Here is a 23,116-nt window from a genome sequence, read left to right on the forward strand (position 1 = left end):
ATTTGATGAGGAGCAGCTGAGGGAGCTGGGGCTGTTCAGCCTGGAGGAAAGGAGGCTCAGGAGGGACCATATCACGCTCTACAACTGCCTGGAGGCTGTAGCCAGGTGGGGTTGGCCTCTTCTCCCAGGTAACAAGTAACAGGATCAAGAGGGAATGCCCTCAATATGTACTCTAAGTGCCAGGGGAGGTTACTGTTAGATATCAAGAAAATATTCTTCACTGAAAGGGCTGTCAAGCATTGGATCAGGCTGCTCAAGGAGGGGGTGGTGTCACCAGTGCTGGAGGTATTTAAAAGATGTGTTGATGTGGCACTTCTGGATGCATTTTAGTGGTGCACTCGCTTGGCAGTGTGTTGGGTGAATGGTTGGGCTCAGACTTAAGGTCTTAATCTAAATTATTTTCTTACTCTGTTGCTGTGGCAGAAGAAAACACACAAAGCCTTATTTGCCTATGTAGTCTTTAAACCTTTTGGGTCTGGGCTTTAAACCTCTTGGGTCTAGGGACAGCACATGATCTGGGCAGGAAAGGAACTTCTTTCTGGAGATTTTCATTGTTTGCAGGTGGTGGGAGACCAGTCTGCCCAGAAGAAAGAATTCTAGCAACAGTGTATGAAAGTGGTCCTTAGGACACCATACACACTCTCCTACCTCTCATTGTGGCAATGCATGTGTCTAAGAGCATAACTTTGGCCTCAGATATTGCTGTAGCCAAGGCACAGTCATGCTGCTCTTCCTTCAGCCTTTATCCATGGGTGAGGAACTGAGGCAGGGCAGGCAGGACTCAGTTGCACACCATGACTGAGTCAAGCTGGGACCCAAATGCAGGTTTTACCTGTCTGTATAGCTCACTGTGTGATACTTATTTCTCCCTCTCATACTGAAAAGAACTACATGTTGCTGTCAGGTTTTAGTCTTGAATATGTCTTTAGACTGTTTTCAAAAGACATAACAGGCTAGCCCAAGCAGACGAATTACTGCTGTCAGCAGCACAATTATAGTCACACACATGGTTTCTTTCTCCTTTTCTTTCCTCCACTCCCTGTGATGTAACTTCTAAAATGCTGTACACTGCACAGAATGCAAAGAGACGTTGGGTTAGTTAAAAACATACTTCTCTTTATTTGAAAGATTTCTATTCACAGATAAAAGGCAGCTGATACATGGCATAGTATACCTTTTTTTTAAAGTATGCTTATTATCACATGTGTCTCAGAAAAGGGATGGTTACTGGCTCTAACTTCCCACAACAAACAACGAAGTTAATGGAACAATAAATTAAAGGAGTAGTAGTAGTCTGTGTTACATATAAAATAGATGTTAACAGATACAAACATAACATCAACGATGACTGATTCAGTTTCCCTTCTCCTTAGAAATGCAGTGTCTTATTAGAGTGGTTGTGTAAATTGAGTTTTTATTAAGATGAGTAGTGCTCTGAAGCTTTGAAACACAAAAGCCATACAATTTTTTTAATTGAATGGGAATGTTTTCAAGAAACCTTGCTTGAGGATGCTGTACTTCTGCCCCTGTGATGGTCAGGTCCTATTCCTGTTGTTGAGCCCTTGCTGCTGCAAGGAGACAGACCTGATGCTTCAGCTGTAGCTGATCCTGGCTCTAAGGCACTTCTAGGGCCTAACAACTTTACGTTGCAGGCATTAAATATTCAAAGGACAAAACCGTGCAGGGTGGGAGAGTGGGGTGTCATGAAACCTTAGTATAGTGTACTGGCCATCATCTCTGGGACTGTTGTCATAGTTCCATATAAATGCTCCTTGCTGGAAATGCAGTACCTGGGCCCACTGTGGTATTGAACCCCAGGCAGCTTCTATGGGTGTTAAAGAAACAGTTTTAAGAGCTGTATCTTGTCAGAGTGCTCTCTTTCCTCTTTACTTGAACTCATGTGGGTTTCCATGAGTGCTTTCTGGCAGGCAGATTTTGCTCTGGAGCTGCTCCTACGCGTTGGCTGAATGTCAGGGTGCCACCTGCACTTGTCTCCTGCCCTGAGCTGGAGGCAAACACCTTGTTCATCTGTTCAGGGGAGCTTTAGAAAGTGCCAGAGCTGTGGTGGGGAGGTAGGTATTGAACAGGGATGTGGAGAGATAAACTTGTCAAGCAGAATAGCAAGAGCTCTCCATTAGGGAACAGAGTAGCAGAGTCCAGGCAAGCTGGAGCTCCAAGAGTCTTTACCACAACATAAAAGGATGCTGGCCCATATATTACTCAGTGAGAAAAGTCAACCATGTTCTGAATTACGGGGCTGTAATGCAACCCTGAGGATCTGATGACTATAGAAACCACCTGAGCTCTCTGCCCTGCTTTGACAACCATATGCTCCTGGAGGCAATTATAATCCTGTTGTATGTCTCAGCTGCCTGGCACTTTTTTTCCCTCCCTCCTTCTGTACTTAACACTGAGGTAGAAGTTTCAACTAGCATTAAAACACACCAAAAATGAACAGGATCTTAGTGGGAAAGTAGTCCAGTGACCTTCAAAATTTGCAAAAACACAATGTTGCTATAAAATGTAACCGAAGTAGAAGAGTAATTCTAAAAATGACAGAAAAACAGTATCAAAAAAGTACTGTATCAGTTGCAAGACATTTTCTATTGTATTTTTAAAAATTAAGGTTTTTTTAAAAAATTCTCCCTCTGCAACAGAATTTTTATGGTATCAGAGATATACTGGTATCAAAGTAGAAGTACACATGAATTTTTGAAGACATTAACTCTTTTGAACAATTATCCAGTTGGCTTCAGTTCAGTATTGTTTTTATTCCCTATAAAAATACATGTTTAACTATACATGTGTATATATTGACATACATGTCTTGCAAAAAAAATCTGCATTCCTTCTGAAGCTTACACGGAAGATCAAAGTAATGGTAGTAATCTTTACAACAAGATTTAAATGACTTCTTGTTCATACAATATTTAAATATAAGCAACACAAATCACCAACATACGATTTTTTTTTTTGCTTTACAACCCCTGTAATACTAAAGAAATTTTACATTAATACCTAAATAAATTGAGTTAAACTACTCCTATAGGGGCTGCTGTTAGTTACCTCCACTGTACTTAATACCACAGAGCAAATGAGATCCAAATTTCAGTTGAAAGAACACGGTTAGCTTGAATTTCACCCTATTGATTTAATTATTGGCAGGGATGCAAAAATACATTCAGTGTAAGAAAGCTGTTAAAGCCAAAGAGGGAAAAAAAAGTTCTTATTATTCTTAGAGCTATTTTCCAAGAAATACTAGATGTTCCAGCTTTAATGTTGCATTTTAAATCAGGGGAAAAAATCCATGAGTAGAGGAAGACAGTGTTTATGAGCCTTCAAGGAGAACACTTCACTGACATTAAAGGCAACTTTGCAGACTCACTTGAAATGTATCAATTTGTAATCTACACATTTACAGGAGCTGCTCTGCTCTGAAAGCTGTTTCCCAATCTGTGCCAAAACATATGAGGCTGCGTAGCGTACTTCTGATGATAGACCTCCAGGCTCTGTTTCTCCATAATTGATTTAGTTATTAGTTATGCAGGGGAGAGAAGAGATCCCTGAGGCTTAGTAAAACAGTATTCAGTTACTAAAAGCAGCCCTTTGTGAATTAATGTCATCCTACCAGCTCTTTCTGCTCATTATTCCTTCAAGTCTTGTTTTCCTGGACACCAGCTGTCACAGAGGAAGTCTCCAGCCTTTTCTTCTCCTGCCTCCTTGGCTGACTGAAGTTGCACCAGCACGGTCTGGAGTGTCTCCTTCACCACCTGGATCTCCCTCTGCAGAGACTGTGCAAGCTTTATTAAGGAATATTCTATAGGTGATTGGCAGTCCCTTTTCTCTTTCCAAGTTATTAAGTACATTCTTGTTCTGCTGTTCACAACAGATGGCCATAGCTATCTAATTGTAGCTTCAACTTCTTCCAAATTGTTTGGATTAAATATTAATACATTTCTCACACTTGCTAGCAAAAGAAAAATGCAGGCAAACTCAAGTTCTCAAGTAGCATTATTTAGCAGTTTAAAAAAGGGAGGGGATGGGGGATACAGCTTGGATACTGCTCTCATGGGAAAAAAGGAAGGAAGAAGACAAAAAATGTGTGCCATGGAGGCAGCAGCACTAGGTGTGAGTTCCCTGATGGATAGAGGGTGGAATTTTATGCCAGAGACACAGCCCAGGTGAAGGCAACAGGAGTAGTCTGAAACAAATGCCAAGTGACCACAGCTTGTGTGGCATTAGTGAGCTCAACAACGTGTGCTATGCAAGGTGGGGTGGGAATCTAGGTAAGGAACAAAATTAGCTTACAGCAGAGAAAGTGTTTCTGCTACACTTACCTCCAGAAAGCTTTCATGTTAGCTGAATTATCATTATAATTATAGTGCAGAACACACAAACATAAATCTATACAAGACTCCACAGGGAATGCTTTGAACAATTTGAAAAGCAAAGAGGGCAGTAATGAGGTTGTACTGTTGTGCATTAAAGGGAAGAAGGCCACCTGAAAAGTATCCAATAATTAGTATAAAATGCTTCATTTGGTTAAGAAAGAGTTTTCCACATTTCATTGCAGGGTCCCTGCAATGAATTCAGGAAGAAACTGATGGTGAACAGCTCAGCCTCTGAAAGAGACCTTCCACTTCCCTCTTTCCCAGCTCCACAGTGATGAGAGGGAGGGTGTCACGTGGTGGCAACAAGGGGTGCAGACGAAGGCAGGACGTTCACAGAGACAGTAGCAACTACTGACATGTGCACAAGCCACTTAAAGTGGCTAGGCTTCCCTGGCAGTACAGCTTTTTGTACTATGACTGGGAACAAGTTTGTACTACCAATATACTGGGCTTTCTGCTGATAATCTTAAATCAGCAACACTATCTATTGTTGGAAGAAGTCCAAGTTCAATGAGACAACCAATTTTATCCTCTATTCTATAGCTTACTTTGTGTGGAGAAGAAAGCAAGCAGAGGCAAGTCAGAGCCTGCTGAAATGGTAAACCAATGATCAAGTCTATGACAAACCCTAGGGCCCATCCTATCCCACTGAGGCCTACTGGACAGGTATGGATGAAGGGAAAAGGCACTAAAAGACACAAACTGGTTCATTTCTAGCAGTATGTTATCAAATTATGCCAGAATCTCACTTCAAGGGAAGTGAAACAGGATGACACTGAAACAACTCAGTTTCAAAAGTACAACACACAGAAATAATAATGCACAAGGACAGTTTGTCCTTTGCAGAGCTCATACATTAGGAAATGTTGTTTTACTTGACCACAATGTTAATGCAATGTCAAGAAAAAACGAAGGGCTCAGGTTATGTGACTGTAACAACTAAGCTGCTACTTTTGAAAAATTGTGACTGGACCATGGTAAAGCTATACTAACCACACCTCTTTCAGGCAACCATTACTATGTCTTGAAAAGTCTTGGCTGCTTTTGATTCTGTTATCAATTCCCCAAAACTTCATCATTGTGTATTTACATGCATTTGCTATGATATTTTGCTCTTAATATGTTCATGCATATTTCTAATTTCTGGACAGCTCTGTTAATCTAAAGGGCTTCTGTCTCTGATTATGAGTAGTAGTAGTACACACAAAGCGTCTCCTATCCCAGGATCACAAAGCGCACTGTACAAGGACAAATTAATTATGCTTTGCATCTTCTCTGAAGTAAGACATATTATCATCCTCTTCTAAGTCCTGGATTCTCCACCCCTCTGCAACTTAATCATAAGGCTCAGCTGAAAACCTAACTGTTAAACTGTTAATTCTGATGTATAGTCTCTGACTACATGCTGTTACTTGTAATATCCCAGGCAACTACGAAATTCTTTTCAGGTAGAGAGAAAAAGCAAAACTGAAATGTTTCAGTGACAGTGGATGAGAAATCTTAAAAGGATGGAAGAAAATGAGGAAGACAGGAAAAAACCTGTCAACCAACAAAAAGATGGAGCAACAAAAAGAGATGACTGCATAGTCTAAGTACAGCAAGTACCAATAACCTCATAAATAACACCATAATCATGTGTAGACAAGTAACTGTCAAATGGGCCTTTATGGCTAAGACAAATATATGGTATATAGATGAGCATGCCATCTCTATCCACACACAGGTTATATCTGGAGAAAAAGCTCCACCAATTTTAAAACTGCAAATGAACAGTTTTGCATGGCTCCACATGCATATGTGTCCTTCATGCTCAAATTTTCTATCCAGTGCTGCAAATATTAAGCCAGTATCCAAGGCAGGAGTGAAAACAAGTTCCAACTAGGAATATTTTCTGGTTCTGCTATCTTCCTCTAAAAACTGAAAAAAACTCCACAATGTCAAATAAGCAGTAAATTAAAGTACTTGGGAACAAGTACAACCCATATTCAATAATGCTGCAGATCTAACATTGTCTTGCTTTAAGCTTTTCACCTATTTAACTTTGTCTCTTTGAAAAACTTGAGCATCATCTCAGAGCCCATAATTTGCAAACAGATAAAAAGCAGATCAAATTACTGTAGAGACTTATTTAAGTTTTGAAAAAAATGGGATCATTTTGCTCAAATGCAGCTTCTGATCTCTCAGCCCAGATGTTCAGGGAAAAGAGACAAAAAGTAGATGTTATGGATCAGTTGCCTTCCTATAGGAAAGGTTAGAAACTGAGAGTACATATTATAAGATAAAAGACATTGGAAGGACAATGAAGGACTACAACTCCTCTGAGATAAAGGCCAATGGGACATTGGAAAGTAACTGCATTTTTTGGACATCTGAAGAAGAAATTAGTTCTTGAAGAACAGAAATAATCAAAACGAGGTTTTTGGTCGTTCTTGTTTCTAACCTGGTTAACTATTCTGCTTGTTTCCGAAAGCCAAACTCTACAGTGCCTGCAGACAGAAGCTCAGCTCAATGTGCCACCACCTAACTGCAAGTGTCACTTCTAACCCCAGGCACCAGCACCCTTGGAGAGGCTAAGCCAGACGGAAAACAGCTCTGTAGAAAAGGACCTTGAGGTCATGGTGGACAGGAGACTGTACACCAGCAACACGTCATGAGGCAAAGGTGCCTCCCAGGCTGGATTAACAAAAACACAGCCAGCAGGCAGAGGGAGATGATCCTTCCACCCTAATCAGCACTGCTAAGGTCCCATCTGGATGTTGTGAGTTCCACAATAAGAGACAAGGACTTACTGGAATGACTCCAGCATGGGACCAGTTTAATGGACTTGAGTATCCATCACATAAGGAGATGCTGAGAGAGCTGGGACTCTTCAACCTGAAGAAAAGAAGGCTTACAGGATACTACCACTGTGTATAGCTGAAAGGCAGGAATGAAGAAGAGGGAGCCAGACTCTTCTGACTTTTTTTGTCCACTGACAGAACAAGAAGCAACAGGGGAAAATTCCAAAATAGGAAATTGAATCTGAATACGTGAAGATTTTTTTTTTTGCTTGAAGGTGGTCAAACACTGGACTGTGTTGCACAATCAGGTTGTGGAGTGTTAATCCTTGGGGATATTCAAAATGTGACTGGACAACATCCTGGACAACCTCCTCTAGGTGACCCTGCTTGAGCAAGGAGCTGGACCAGGTGATGTCAAAAGGTCATTTCCAGCTAAACCATTCTTTGATTGTGTGTGCTACATACCAAAGGACCAGTGAAGAGCCAAGACAACTCAGTAAGTCTTTTGAATGACCTGGGTTTTGGCCTTTTTGAAGAGCATTCTTGGGAGCAAGGGAAAGACACTAAGCAAGTCCCTGCTGTTTCTGTACAGTGTCACAGCAAGAGAGTAAAATGACCTTTGGAAATCCATCAATTCTCCTTACAAAATTCAGGGGTATTTGCAGTAGTGCAACCAATTAGAATTTTCTCAATTACCCCCTTGATTACTGTCACCCTCCTTGACATCCATGAATGTTATTTCTATAAACTAAGATAATACCCCTCCATGCAAAACCCAAAATACTCCCCCAAAAACTGCAACAGAATGATTGCTACATATTGAAAAATGGAGCCCTTTAGTGGTCTGAATATCAGCTACTTTCAAATTGCTTGCTCCAACAGAAAATGGAAGGCGAAGAAATTGCAGGACCTGGGTGGAAATACACAGGCCTACCTCTATGAGAGCATAAAGTATACAAGTGGAACCATGTTCTCCGTGTGACACACAGTGGGAAGAGCTCACCCTCCTGTCATCTAAAATAAAATCAAAGAGTGTGCCATTGCCACCTCTAACTCTTGGAGGATCCCAAAATCTCTTACAGGTTCACCCAGAGTGAGATTCCTCACTGAGCTACAGACAAGGCTAAAGTTTACATGATTCTGTTGAAAATCTGCTCTGGTATAAAGTAAGACTGGTGTGGGAGCCTGCTGCAGGATAAAGATGAAAGATTAGCAAAATGACCTGAGAAGTTTAATCAATGTTTAGGCACAAAATTCTGCTTTCAGAATAACTGATTAAAATATCCATTTTAGGGCAAGGAAAGAACATTGTTTTTGTAATAATACTACAGCTAGGTTTTCTTCTAATAAAGCATTTCCACCAAGAGGAACTATTACATGCATTAAAATTGTCTATCAAAATGTAACTACTCATTAAGAACAAAAAATGACTGTGAAATTGCAATATAGGCTCCATTTAATTTTAGTGGGATTTCCAGGACTTTACTGTTAGGAAAGTAACACCTCTCATCAGCTCAGCAGACACCATAATGAGTCACCTCTCATCCTTTGGTTTTTCCAATTAATGATGTGGACTGTTTTCATACACTCATTAATGATCAACCATAACTGAATATTTTGCAGGTTTATTTGGTTATACTACATAGAATTTAGCAAATATGTCATAGTGCTACAGAGAACTTTAACATCCAGTCCTATGCCCCTGTTATTTGATGCTTTTTATACAGAATGGCAGTTTAGTGATTTTATGAAAGATTTCAACAATAAATTAGAATTGCAAGTGGGTCTGTGCCTATACTCAGGGCCAAGAAATATCACTGGATTTCTCCTTTGTTCAGGTCATGCTGGCACTTATGATGAGCAGCATGGTTGATTTAAGTGTGCTATGCCATCAAAACAGAGAATGAAAAACAATGACATCTGGGTTTTTTCTTCCAATACAAACTTAATTATTAATCAAAGCTATGACACACACACTAAACACTGGAAAATGGCTCAAGAGCATTAGGAATTTATTTTTCTCAGTGGAGTCCTTGGAAGTCTTTTAATAATCACACCACAGGACTGATTTACATCTGTGCAGCTCCCAGTTAGATTTTTGACCTAATACATTTTGTAACATTTATGTGTAAGGCAGTTTTTTGGGAGATCTATGGAGATGGTGAAAATAACCTGTGAATGGACTTGGAAAAAGTTATTCTGCTTTCATTACTATTTCAGGTCTTTAAGCTCCTGCTCTCAAAGTTCTCCAGATTTTAATGAAAACTGCATGATTGTCCAGTATATGTGATAGGAAATTGCTTTATCTAAAATCAAATAGATTACCATGCAAACAACAGATTCATCTATTAAATAAATTCCTCTACTGAGGCTAATTGTTGTCTCTTAGCTTAGTGCTAGTTCCTGCAATACAGGCAAGTTACCAATGAGTGAAAACTAATTTTATAGGCACTGAGCAGTCTTTATATAAAAAAACCCCAGTCTACAGGTCTGTAGCATTAGGGTAGCTATTTTTCTCATTCCTTTTTAAAGTACAGCACAGTGATTATATGTACCAGATGGTAACATTTTATGCACATTGACCTGGACTACTCTGAAATAGCAACTTAATGTTAATGAGGGGTAGCTGAATTGCTGAACTACTTCTTTGTAATCTCTGTGTCTTAAACATGATTTCTTATTTTGTGACTGATGGTCTTGCTAGGACCAGGATATCACACACTGTGCATTTCTGTATTTAGATAACATCAGCTGAATTTCACTGATAGAGGAAGTCAGACCTCTATCAGAAAAATGTGCCTTAAAATGAGACTAATCCACAACTCTCCTGAAATTTACAATTACTAATTTTATTTTTAACTAACTCTTGCAGTGTCAACAGCTGTGAAGAAATAGGCACACTCCATAGAACATAAGAAACACTACTATTTCACATATATGTAGTGTACTATCTTCTGGAGCCAAAAATGCAGTTTTCTAGCTTATTTCACATTACCTAGTAAAGTTTAACTATGATCAGATGTGACTGTTCAGTTTGAATATTAACTTAAGTCCCCTACAAAGCACCTATAACTCCAATCCTCAGGGTTCTGTAAGGGCCACTGAGAAAGCTCATTTGAGAGTAAATACATACAAGGGAGAAAGGAATTGGATGCTCTGCACACACACACAAACCACACCCATACAGCTCTGAGAAGAGTGCACTGGGGAAACAAAACTGCAACCGAGCATGCACACTGCAAGTATAATGAAAAGAATGTTGAATAATCTTTCTGTATATTGTGTGTATATGGAAATGCTTAGAAAAGAAACATTTATAGTGACAAATTACTGACTGGATTTCTCTCCTCCAACCCAAATCCCCTTCCCCCAGCACCATTCCTCCTTCTCTCTGCCCCTTGCACTCTACCCTTCTGCCTTTAAAGAAACCAAGTTTCTAGAATAGGAATTCTGCAACAACTTGTAATAGATGCCCAATTACTTAAAACACAGAGATATTTCCACACACTATTTATTCTCCTTTCTCTAAACTATCCTCTGTAGGACTGTCCACCTTCTCTTAGCAGGAACTGAATCCTTTCTAGCATCATCATCACCCCTACTCACATTCAGATGTCTCCAAGGGCTCGTCTGCTAATCTCTGCACTTTGAACATATCTCTCTTTCTTCTGCCACCTCTTCTCTGCTAAAACCTAACCAGCCACCTCTTCTCTGCTAAAACCTAACCAGTTCAGTACTCTCATCTTCCTCAGCTTCACTCGTTCTTACTTTCTTTGCCCTTTCTTAGAAGAACAAAATCCCTTTTATGAAAGTTTTTCCTATGAAAGTTATAAATGAAACAAAACTTCATGTTCTTAAATTTTGAAAAAATGGCCAAGGAATTTCTCATAAAGGTTAAGCAATCTTCAGAAAAACAGACTGATAAAGCACAGAAAGAGATAAGTGGGCATAAGACAATATCTCATCTGGTTACTTGCACTGGATTGTTAGAGGCAGATTATAATGTGTAGGATGCCACATGATGCATCTGTTGCCCATTTTTTTAAAAAAGAAAAAACCCCAAACTACAAGTGACAATATACACAGTCTGAGTCAATAATGTAGCATCTAATTCAGCTAAATCATGTTGGGAAATGCAGGTGCATGGACACTCATATCCATGCAGCTTTTGGTGTGCTATGCATTTAATTATATGAGCATTACCAACAAAAGGATTTTAACAGTAAAATAAAGGCTTTTCAGTACCCAATCCTAATTTACAAAGAACTAACGTCTGTTTAAATCATTTTTTTAAAAAATATGCATTATAGGAAAACTTACTACACAAAAATGCCCATTTCAGCAAGACAATAATTCCTCACATTCTTAATGCATCTAACCTACACTTAGAACTAGCACTCCATGCCAATCTGACAGGCAAGTACGTCATGTGCATACTTACAGAGATTGATACATATCCATAGCTGGAGCGAAAAGGATATGAATAACTCCTTCATCAACTCTGCAGGCGGAACTTTGCAATTGATCTTCCAGATGCACCAATTTCTCACTTATTGCTTCACATTTTTCTCCCAACTCTGCAGAAAATATGAAGAACTCCTACAGAAAGTTGAAAAATAAAAGAAAGCACGTTTGCTGCTGACTGCACTTTTCTACTTCAAATTTGCATCAAATTAAAGGGAAAATAAAATACTAGTAAGGGAATATGATACTTTGCAGAGAAAAGACATTGCCTGAAAGCAAATTCCCATTAGAGGGACGGAAAACTGTTTCTATACAATAAATTGGTGATTAATCTGAAATGGAATGAGCCTGTGGTCTCAGTCTTCTTCCCAGCAGAAAAAAAAGCCACAACCTCACTTTCAGCAGATGATTAGGGGTGTGAAGACAACTACTCTGAACTTTTTCCCCCATTGTCTCATCACAGCAGGGGAGGGAAGTCTCATGCTTACCACTCATTGAGGTACCCAAACTTCAAGTTGTTCGTGTAAATATGATTTACACTTTTAGGTCATGTAAATATTTCAAGCAGCAACATTTTGGTAACTCTTATACACATAAAATGTACTTATATTTTTGAAGAAAAATCTGGCTAGAGTACTTGGGGACTTTGCTCAAGCAGTAAAAGAAAATGCAAAAGAAAAGAAAAATCAAAGTCTTTGAGATTACAAGATGAAACTGTACTTTTTTTACTGAGTTATCATTAAACAAGACTAAATTTTCAAAAATAACATTTCTCTACTTAGAACTTACAGATGGCAAATACTTTTTCTATTTTAAACTGAGTATTTTAAACCGATTTCAAAGTCCTTCTCATAAGTTTTTCAGATACATTGCACAAGGGTAATTGCTATTTTTTATATTTTGCATTAAGTAGTATTTTGAGAAATGACCCAAATAAGCAGAAAATATGAGAAGAGAGGAAAAAAATCAATCCATTTGCACAGCTCTGAGACAAGCCTTTCCTCTCCCTCCCATGGCACCATAGTGCTGTCTACAGTAATGACAGGGGTTATTTGTAAAAAAATATTATGGTGCCAAGATGAACTTCTGCTAGAACCATGTTAAAAAAATGAGTAATTCATCAGCTGGAATCCAGAAAGCTGGATTGTTGCTAGACCTAGTCTGTGCACTCATTAATAAAGCCAGCTTCTAATGTGGCCATATACTATCTGCAGAAAATTTTTCTCTTCAAAGAAAAAAGTACTTGGGGTTCTTTGCACTTACCAGTTGCTATAAGACACCAGTGGTTGTTTAAGAGAAATGAAACCTTCAGTCAAAGGCCTTCCAAAGAAATCACACTAATACATTTTGGAATGCTGCCCACTGTGAAACAATTTGAGTTTTGGTGAACACATTTACCAGATCTCAGTTGTGCGCTATCCTTTCACTTTGCATCTCACAGTACATTGCATACATGGGGTTGAATGCCAGAAGAGCTCTTCTTGCTGGCACATTCTCTGTTGTGGCACTGAGCTTTACCCTTCTGCTTTCCTTGGGCCTTTCCCAGACATGGCTATGCAGTAGATCCCAGTGGGACCAGCCACAGCTCAGGCCCTGGACAGGAAGGCTGATTAAGAGGTTATGTTACAAGCTCCTGCAGCTCAGACACAGAGGAGCACAGAGTCCCTGGCTCTGTGCACAGGACTGGAGCTGCCACTTCCAGGCATTACCAAACCTGAGAACCTACAGCAGCACCCCACAGAATGTATGGATGTGAAAAAAAAACCATTGTTTTTAAACCGAGAGCATGGGAGGGGAAAATAAACACTCTCCTTACAGCAACTAGGAATGTCTTTTTCTGAAGACCAGTGACGGAAGATGAGGAAAAAGTCTTCCATCCAGCTACTAAATTATTATTCAGCATACCAGCAGGACTCCATGTGCGGTTACAGAGTGGGATAACCCAGGCCCTTTGTATCAGTAGAAAGCTCTTAGGGAATCATTCTGGGACACGCATGCAAGAACAGATGACTGTTGTCCAAGAGAACCTAGGGTTCAGGCTAAACAAATCAGTAAACTGGAAAAAACCAAACAGGTACTCTGAAAGCACATCTAAAATTATGACCACGTAGAGAAAGCTCTGTATATGAAAAAATGCAGGGTATTCGTCCTGAATGATCACATTTTGGGTACAAAAGGCATGGCCTAAAAATGTAACAAAATCCCATTTACTTTGGAAATTAAGGTAAAAGAACAATAAATATTAGGCAAATGTGAGCAATTGTAACAACAATATGGGAAGGCAGTCAAATCTGAGAGTGTAAAAGTCAAATCAAACTTGTTTAGGTCTTTAAACACTTGAAACCAATTTAATCGTAACTAAATGGCCATGGCTGCACTTCAGAGCAACCAAAATAGCTCTGTAAGATTGAAGTTATATTTAATTAGTTTTTAAATCCTAATAATGCAGCTTAATTTCTATTGATTACAGCCATAATTGTGTATGAATTAACTATTTCTGTACCTACATAACCCAGCTGCCTTTTTAGTTGAAATGAGAAGTTCCTCCAACACCTTAGACAAGCATCACCTCCCAGGAATTTACTTGCAGGTGTCATGTGAAAAATGCAAGGGAACCATTATCTAAATTATGATTTTCCAGAATTTAAATAAATAAATAAATAAATGTAAGAACAGAAATGGAAGAAACATACAGTGCTTTCAAAAATACACAACAATTATTCTAAGTATTCAACCAATTCCATAGCTTCTGCCTCCAGGCCCTCATTTTAAAAAGGTTTGATAGCCCAGAGAAGTAGATAGAAAAGATTTCTCTTAGTGCCTTTCATGCCTGGTGACATCACTGGTAGCATTTTTATTTGACATTTGTCTATGTAGGCAGGAAAACCCCTGTCAGTGATACACAAACTATTCAGAACAGCTCCTGGCTGGAAAGTGGCACTTTACACTGATCAACAATATCTCTGAGAGGAAAGTGGACTCTGCCTCAAGCTCAACTTATTCATAAGTACAACTCATCCAAGCTTGTAGGTTATGTCAATGCTACAAGATGCTGTAAGTCTGAAGAGTTTGGTTATTTTTGCTCTAACGGCACTTTTAGGAAGCAGCTGGGAGAGATTGCAGGAGTCAGGAGAGAGCTGAGAGGCAATATTGTTTTATGGATTTTTCTCTGAACAGGGAACATAGCTGGATTGGATTTTTTTTTTCCCTCTAAACCCTTAAGCAGGTGAAAACAGCACAAATATGGGTGTAATTTACTTTTTAAGGTGCAATTCTTCTGGCTTCTCAAACAAAGTAGAAATTCTCATTCTTTCCCAAAGATACGAAAGTCTGATGCAAGAAATGGTAAAAAGAGACAACGTTCCAGCTGATGCACTGCTGTAACATTAGCATATTGCACCAAGAACAGAGGGAATGGTTTCCACTTTCATCCTCTGTGTTTTGTTTTACCCTTTTACAAGACATTACAGCCACCTATGAGCAACAGCTCCTTGACAGCATTACTTGAGGAAAATGTTTGATCAGCTTTTCCAGTGCAAACATCTCCCATGCTCTTCCATCTAGTTTAGCAATTTATATAGAATTTATTTATTTATATAGAAGAATTGGCATTGTAGTAGCTAGATCAATTTAATTCTATTTGGGATTAGAGTCTCTATTAGAGTCTTTGGTGGTTGTGCTGAGAAGGAGGATTCCCAGATATATCCTTAAAATTCATTCTTCCTACAGAGGTACTTTTGTAAAAGGGCATTGTCTTACTTCCAAGCAGCAGTATCATAATCTAAATAAAATAGAAGCTTTAGAACACCTTCTGCAGAGTCAAAGCCAGATATCTTTCACCTGCACTAAACATCCTCAGCCATATATTACTTAAAATAACTCCAAGTAACGTAAATAACAACTACAAAAAGTTGTCCTTGCAGGCAGATACTTCCCATTAGGGCACAAGGTTTAGAATGGTGATCTACAGTTGACAGAAGTGCTGCATGTTTTCCCTTGACCCTTGCAGAAGTTAATGGCAATTGTCAGCACTTGAAACTCCAGAATGTTAGACCACGACATATCTTAAATAATTACTAGAAACAAAATGCAACCATTCATATTTGTCCTGCTTGAGCAGATCCTTCAGCCACATGCAGGCTAAGTGCACATGCCCTGAGATAAACCAGCTGCAGGGCCATGAGGCGATCACAGTGCAGGGGAGGAACAAACAAAAGAATTTGTTCCTCCTCTGCATGCCAGTTTTAATGACCCATATGCATTGTCCTGGGCAGTTGTTGTAGATGAGGAAGGCCACTGAGAACAATGCACGTTACTCATGACCAGCACCAGCATGGCAAGGCTGTCCAGGAAGCAGCCAGGGACCACCAGAGCTTGCTCTGTGACTTGCAGTGTGACCAAGCCTGCTGTGACTGTGCTCAGCTGGTGTCTGCATGCATGGCTCTTAGCAGCTGACAGGGATCTGGTGGTTCTGGTTGCAGGGTACAGACTGCTCCAGAGCTAAAGTACCCTTGCAGTGAGCAGGTTTTCCTCCTGCTACAAACCAAGATGCTTACATTCCATTTTACCCTTACATAGCACACAACAATAACTAATAGCTTTCCTATGTATCATTATGTTTTATGTGGTTGAAGACTTTGACTTTCAACCAGACTAGGATTTCTAAACCTTTTATTTCTATTCCTTTCTTTCTTTTCTTCACCATGTTCCTGTCTTCTATAGAGGGAGGTGTCCAGACTAGAGCCATAGTCCTCTGGAGGCTTTGGCATTCTCAGCTAAGCACAGTAATTATTTCTGTCTTACAACTGACATTCCCAGTAATAAGGCTGCAAGTGACATTTGCCCTTGCTTCCAACACAATGAAGATAATGCATCCCACTATATTTGCAGTCCACTATAAACCTAGATTCTTTTTCTGCAGTATTGTCAATTTAGCTGCTATTTACCATCTGTATACATAAATCCGACTCTTTTTCTCCCTCAAATGTAATTTGCACCTGTCTTTCAATATATCCCTTCTTATTGATTTCAGACTATTCTTTCAATCTATCAAGACCATTTGGAACTCTAATCCTAATTGAAATTATGTTGACTGGCACATAAACTCCTGGCCTACCTCCTTTTTAAAGGCAAACACAAAGTCTGCCTTTACTGATCCCTTGGGACTTCAAGCTTCCTCTAGGAGTTTTCAAAGGAGCTTGTTAATTGTTTGGAAATTGTTTTTCTTGGCTCCTATGTGCTCAGGAGAAATTGCATCAGTCTAGTCTCACTTGAGTACATCTCATTTGCCTTTGGATCTTTTACTCTTGCTACCTTGTAGTGAATACTAGGAGCACTACATAATTGGACATAGCTTATAATCTTTAGAAAGACCAAAAGCACAGAGAATAAGGAAGAAAAAAATTTTCTGATTCCATTTATTTTCTCATTCACCTTGCCTATTAGAAAGGTGCTTCACCTTTCACCTTCCATGCTTTCTTTCACCTTTCCCTTGCCTCTAACTTATCCCTGAACTCCCTTGCCATTTCGGATGTCTTCTGTTTAATGTAGCTTAGTGTGCTCAGGGGTCTTGCTGCTTCACACTTACACTGAGCAGTATGCTTCTAGACTCATTCTTACAAACACTTTTGTCCTTTCCTTATCAGAACTTTTGAGCCACTGAAAAACTGCTGATATAGTCTGTGACGGTGCACTTTTCTGCACCAAAACAAGATGGTGCTGCACTATAAACCTGGTGTCTTCTGGACAGTACCAAAGAATATCTGCTGATTCCTCCTCCTACAGAGGAATCTTTGTCCCACAGAAACTCCCCTGTTGCTTCCCTGATTTTGTTTAGATGAGCTTTTCTTTCATGAAGGCAGCTATCTAACTTCTCTCAGAATCAGGATCAAGGTTGTTTCCCAATTACTTTTGCTCTTCTCACCTTCCACTTAGAGACTGCTCCCTTGTTCCATCAGTGTGGTTTTATATATATATATATATTTAGGAGACTTCAGCACTATGACACACATATGACACACTTTGTCATATGCAACATTTTAGGCATAAAGCCTTCCAGCCAGCTGTGACCTACCTCTTTCCCACCATAGCATGCTTTTCCCACACTCCCTTTGCTTGCACTGATCCCTAACCCTTCTCCACATGGGAGTGTTAAATGACTCATCAGAATTACAGTGGGACGTTGGCAATTCTTCCCTTTGTGTATGTCCCATTACAGCTACAGAGGAGTGTCCCTGGAAAAGCATTTCTGCAGGAATAGAGTTTTTCACTGCCTTCCAGCACCCTGCTGGGGTCTGACAGCAGTCTTCCTATTCTCATCCCTACTAGACTGAAGATATTCCCTATTTGCAGACTTTCTAAAATGAGGGCACACACTGCACTGGCTCATTTAATTACACTGGGACAATTCCAGCTCCTGCTGCGGGAGGATGAGGCTATTTACTGACTTACCAATAAAAATTCACAGTGGGTCAGGACTTGGAAAAAGAAACAAAAGTACCAAACTGTTTTCCTGTGTCCACACCCTGCTGTTCAAGGAGTCAGTAGAGCTGGGTTTCATTTATAGGTGGCTCCTAGTGTCGTTCATTCCCATCTCTGCTCCCAAGTCACTAAGATGCCAGAATGACTAACTGGGTGCTCTCCTGCAAGGAGTGAGGAGACTGACCAGAGTGAATTAGGGGACCAGAGCTCCAAAGGCACATTTAGGTAAAACCTTGACATGGTACAGGCTGCTGACACTTCCACAGAGCTTTGTGGAGAGCTCTCTACAAGTCACCATCAGTCCAGCTGTGGCAGTGTGGTAGAGCCTGGCTTTCTACCATATTTCCTTTCCTTTTATTTCTATTGCTGCTTTATATTCTCTTTATGCACTTTTGTCCCCCTCTGCCAAAACCTTGAAAGTCTCTCTGCTTCTGAGGACTCTAAGACCTAAAGCTCTTGGTGCACACTTCTACAGTGGCAGCCCTGTATACCTGTGACCTCTGATGCCCTCAGTATTTTGCCCTGATGGCAGTAGGGATTTGTGCTGTCTTTATCCCACGGGCTTACCTGTCCCTATTTCATGTCATGCATGGACACAAGCAGCTAGACAGTTTATCTACAATTCACAGCAAAGTTCACTGATCAGAAAGGCCATTTGCATTTTCTGCAAGGTTCACCTTCATTCTCAAGGCTTCCTGTTTTTATTTATGCTGAACTCACACACAGCCAAGCAATCTATCCTAGGTGTGCCCTCATGTCACAGTCTCCTTGAACACAAAGTCAACAATCTGAGTTTGGTGTTGCAGTTAGATTATCTCTCCTGGATCATTCCAGCTGCTCCACAGTCTTTGGATTCACTGGTGGGAACCTAAAGAAATGCCTCATCTGAACAGTTTTCCTAAATTTAATATTTATTTTTTTAATATTTGCCTGGTTTGGAGCACTTGTCAGTTGTACTTGACAGGAGGTATGTATGCTGTTGTGGAAGGTGAACTGGGGGTTACTTGTCCATGTAATTTATTTGCTGGGTGGACACAATGCTTGGATACTAAATTTCCTTATACTATGTAAGTTGCAACCCAAGGCACACTGATATACAAATGGACCAGACTGGAACAGTACAGCTCTTAGACCCAGGGTAACCCTCCTTACACATGTATTACCTAAACTCTTAGTTTGTAGGTAGACAGATTTTTGTATGTTGGCAGGTTTTTCTCATAGGCCATGCATCTCATGTTCCTCAATTATCCTAGTTTTCTTAAATACATGCACTAAGTTCTCAGATCTTGTTATTTGTGAAAATGGTGTAAAATTACAAATATCCAGTATTTTTGTTAGATGAAATTCCTATTACTGTGTATTCTGCTGCAGTATGCTTGTATACTTCAAAAATAAACACAAAGGTATTTTTAGTGGCACACAAGAAAACAGGCTAAGCATCATGATTTTGTTCCATTCCTAAGCATCATGACAGCGCTACAGTGGGGCTGGCTAAATATTTACTGGTTCTTATTTTCCCCAGCATGTTCATCCTGTTGTTGGTATGTGTTGAAAATATGAGCAGAGGTTTTAACTATAAACTTCCTGAAATACTCAGCAATTATACCATTATCTTCAACAGAAAAAAAAAGAAAAAAAGGAATGGGCCCACTCTAGTTGTGACTGTGTTGCTTTTCCAAGTGCTCACACAAGTGCAATTTCTAAGCAAAGGTAACACCATAAAAACAAGTGTCATTTATTCTAATTGAGACGAAGAGAATTCTGTACAATAACACCACTTTATACTGCCTAGGAAACACTTACCTCAGATAAATGACCCTCTGTTCCAAATGAAATGTCTTCCATAACCTGTTAGAGATAAATTATTAAGTATATAGTAGATACATGCTATATAAACAGTATGATTGTAATGGAACTTATAAAAACCATATAGCACAATAAAAAGTTATGTAAGCTGAAAAATTGCATCAATTTTCTTCACATGCATGAAAGACTTAAATTGCATTTATAATGGAGCAGTGGCAGCCACCCAATATTTAAAACTATATTTGAATACATTTTATTAAGGCCTGCTTTGGCTTCTCACTTAAAACCCACAAGGAATACTGTCTCTAAAACTGAAGGACTAACTATAGATTGAAACAAACTTTTCTATCAAGCTCTTGCAGATCTGTACACCATTCAAGAGTCTAAAGGCTTTTTTTTTTTTTTTTTGGTACAAACCCTGCAAATTATCTTGGGAAGGAGAATGAGAGGCCCAATCAAGGTTTCCTACTTGAAACAAATGCTATAGTCAGTTCTTCCTTCAAAATTTCCTTCATATGTGAAGTCTATACGAAATTAGTCAATGTTTCATTGACTGGCTGAGGAGCAAAGAAATTTGATGTTAGCATCATTGAGAAATCATTAATACTAATCACACATAACAGTGTTGTTGATAATAAACTGAGATAGGGATACTGCACTGGTATCCACACACACACATATATATATATAGATACACATAATAAAAGTGCAAAATCATTAATCTGCCACAAAATCACAATTGTTACCGGATACTATTTTCAGTAATCAATCTGAAAAAATGGTTTAAATTTCTCTTGCCTGTAATATTAATTTTCTGATGGTATTTTTACTGCAAAATTACACATAAGCATTAAGCTTCCTGAGGTGCTACAATCCCTTCCTAAAGAGCCAGCATTTTTACCAGCAGAACCCCACCCCAGTCTCAGATGCAGCTGAGGGACACTGTGATGCACAGCTCCACACGTGGCTGTGCAGTGAGTATCTGACCATTGTGTACAAGGCAGCTGCCTCCTGCCACTGACGTCCTTTTTTAGCTGGGATCAATACAAGAAACATACAAACGCTGACTTTCACTAATGCTTCATGCTGACATTTAAAAATAAGATTAAAATTTAAATTTCTAAATTATTCTCTAAGCTCCACAAATACAGCATGTAATTAAAGCTCAGATGAATGCAGAGTTTATTTAGCTTTCAAAAGGCTTTGTCCTTTACACATTACAAATTTGCCTCCTGGACCACAGGCCATCCCAATGCACTGTAATCAGTTACAGTCTGCTCACAAAGGCTTTCTTGGTGCTTGCTATCACTAAATTCTGAAAAATGTTGTATCACATTCTGTGATAACTTCTTTTTAATGGCAGACACTCCATTAAATATTATTTTTTGTGATGGTCCATTTGGTATCACTTAGACATCAGTAGCTTTTCAAAATTTAATCTCATGAAGGCTTTACAATTATAGAACATTTTCCAAACACCAGAGTGATCTTCAACCAACCCCAGAACATCACCCCAGATGGCTAAACTGAAGTATGCAGAGAAGAGGAAAAAGACAGCTGACCTTATCCTTATCCCTGTTCTCTACTTTCTTTGTGATGAAAAAGTGAGAAATCAACTACAAACAATTCTGATGGGACAACTACAAAAAAATGCTGACTTACAGAAGGAAAAACTACTGAATTTTGGATTTTACCTTGTAACTTTAATCACCTCAATTTTCTTGAAATCTAGTAGGTGTTTCTTTCCTTCATAGTGATTAAGAGGGAGCACTGCACAGCATGCCAGAGAGCAGAAGAAGAAAAAAGGATAGGTCAGGAACTCAAGCCTGCAGGTGCACACATAGCCATGTTCATCAGGTTACTTGCTGTTAGGGAGGTTCCAGCACACACAAAAATCTCAGTTTATTAGTGATCACTGGTGGTTTTGCTGTTTTTAAAAGCTTTTTATGAAAGTGTTTGCTTACACATATATTATCAAGAAGCAAAAAAATTAAGCAAGATATTACAAGGAGTGGAAGAAGCAGGCATTAATATCTGAAGAGAAATGAAATGGTGTTGTATATTTTAGAAATCACCCAGATTGCATCTAACCATGATTTATGTTATGATCACTGCAAATTCCACCTCACTCAGTTTAAAAGCATGAAACATGTGGGATGAAAACTAAAACCCACCTTAAATTCTTCAGAGGCTTAGAAGAAAATCAAGCCAAACAGCCACAAAAAGTCAAACTACAACTGAAATGATGGGGCACCTTAATTTCACCAACACAGCTACCAGTTGGAAAGTACACACTTAAATGAGAATTCAAGAATCTACATCAAATACATTCCACATGACTGAGGGTAGCAATATTGTCTGCAACTTTGCTCCAGTCTTTTTCTAATGCTAGCCTAATGAGCCTGATGAGTTACCTTCAACTGAGAGAAGCACATCTTATTTAAGTAACTCAGAGTGGTTCACAGGATGATTTTTGCTGGCCTCATTTTATTTAGCTTTTACCGAAACATCATTAATGATGTTTCAACAAGCTGAGCTGCCAATGCATCTGATTTTCATCCCTAGTTAACAGTCAGGGTTATAAAGGAAGCCTGACTTACTGAATTATTTTGGGATGCCAGTCTACCACATAAAAACTGTAGAAAAAAAATCAGCACTGTCTTAAAACACACAGTTATGAAAACTATAAAATAACTGTTGACAGTTAATAAACCTGTGCTCACATGACAGTAAAATAACAAACTTCCAAAGAATTTATACCTTACATATTTTACACCAGAACATGTCATATTTTATGATTTAGTGAGGCTATTTAATTTAAAATGATAAATGGCCCCTCTGAAAAGCAGCATCTGAGGATCTACAAGAAGAGTTCTTTCATCTGTTTTGCTTTTATTATTATTGTTATGTTTCTTACTTAGTTTTTCTTGCTTTCAAAGTAAACCTACAGAGTAAGATACAGTAATATGCAAGAAAACTATTTATAGTACACATCAACAAAACCAATATTCACCTGGCACTAGTGCTTAGTTCTATATGACACAAGAAATAACTGGAGAACTTAATTTATAGAATTCCACTGTAAAGTAAATAAATCACCTGGGCTTGTAATGTACTTTCCAAGACATATATGCACATATGTTATTATCAACCTTTCCTATATTGTCTTGAAGTAATTAATTCAGTAACCTCTAA

The 23,116-nt window shown here is 39.0% G+C and overlaps 1 protein-coding gene across 1 annotated transcript in view; it reads right to left on the minus strand.

The window, feature by feature from the left end:
* Nucleotides 1-1,095: 1,095 nt before the first annotated feature.
* DISC1 (DISC1 scaffold protein) overlaps nt 1,096-23,116 on the minus strand; it is a 171,869-nt gene continuing 149,848 nt past the window's right edge. Inside the window, exons 12-14 of the mRNA XM_031058765.1 lie at nt 19,919-19,963; nt 11,653-11,770; nt 1,096-3,793 (exon numbers count right to left, since the gene is read on the minus strand). Of these exons, the coding sequence (XP_030914625.1) occupies nt 3,645-3,793; nt 11,653-11,770; nt 19,919-19,963 (312 nt within the window). The 3' untranslated portion in view covers nt 1,096-3,644. The remainder of the gene's footprint in view (nt 3,794-11,652; nt 11,771-19,918; nt 19,964-23,116) is intronic.

Source organism: Geospiza fortis, unplaced genomic scaffold (assembly GCF_000277835.1).
Source record: "Geospiza fortis unplaced genomic scaffold, GeoFor_1.0 scaffold381, whole genome shotgun sequence".
NCBI lineage: Eukaryota > Metazoa > Chordata > Aves > Passeriformes > Thraupidae > Geospiza > Geospiza fortis.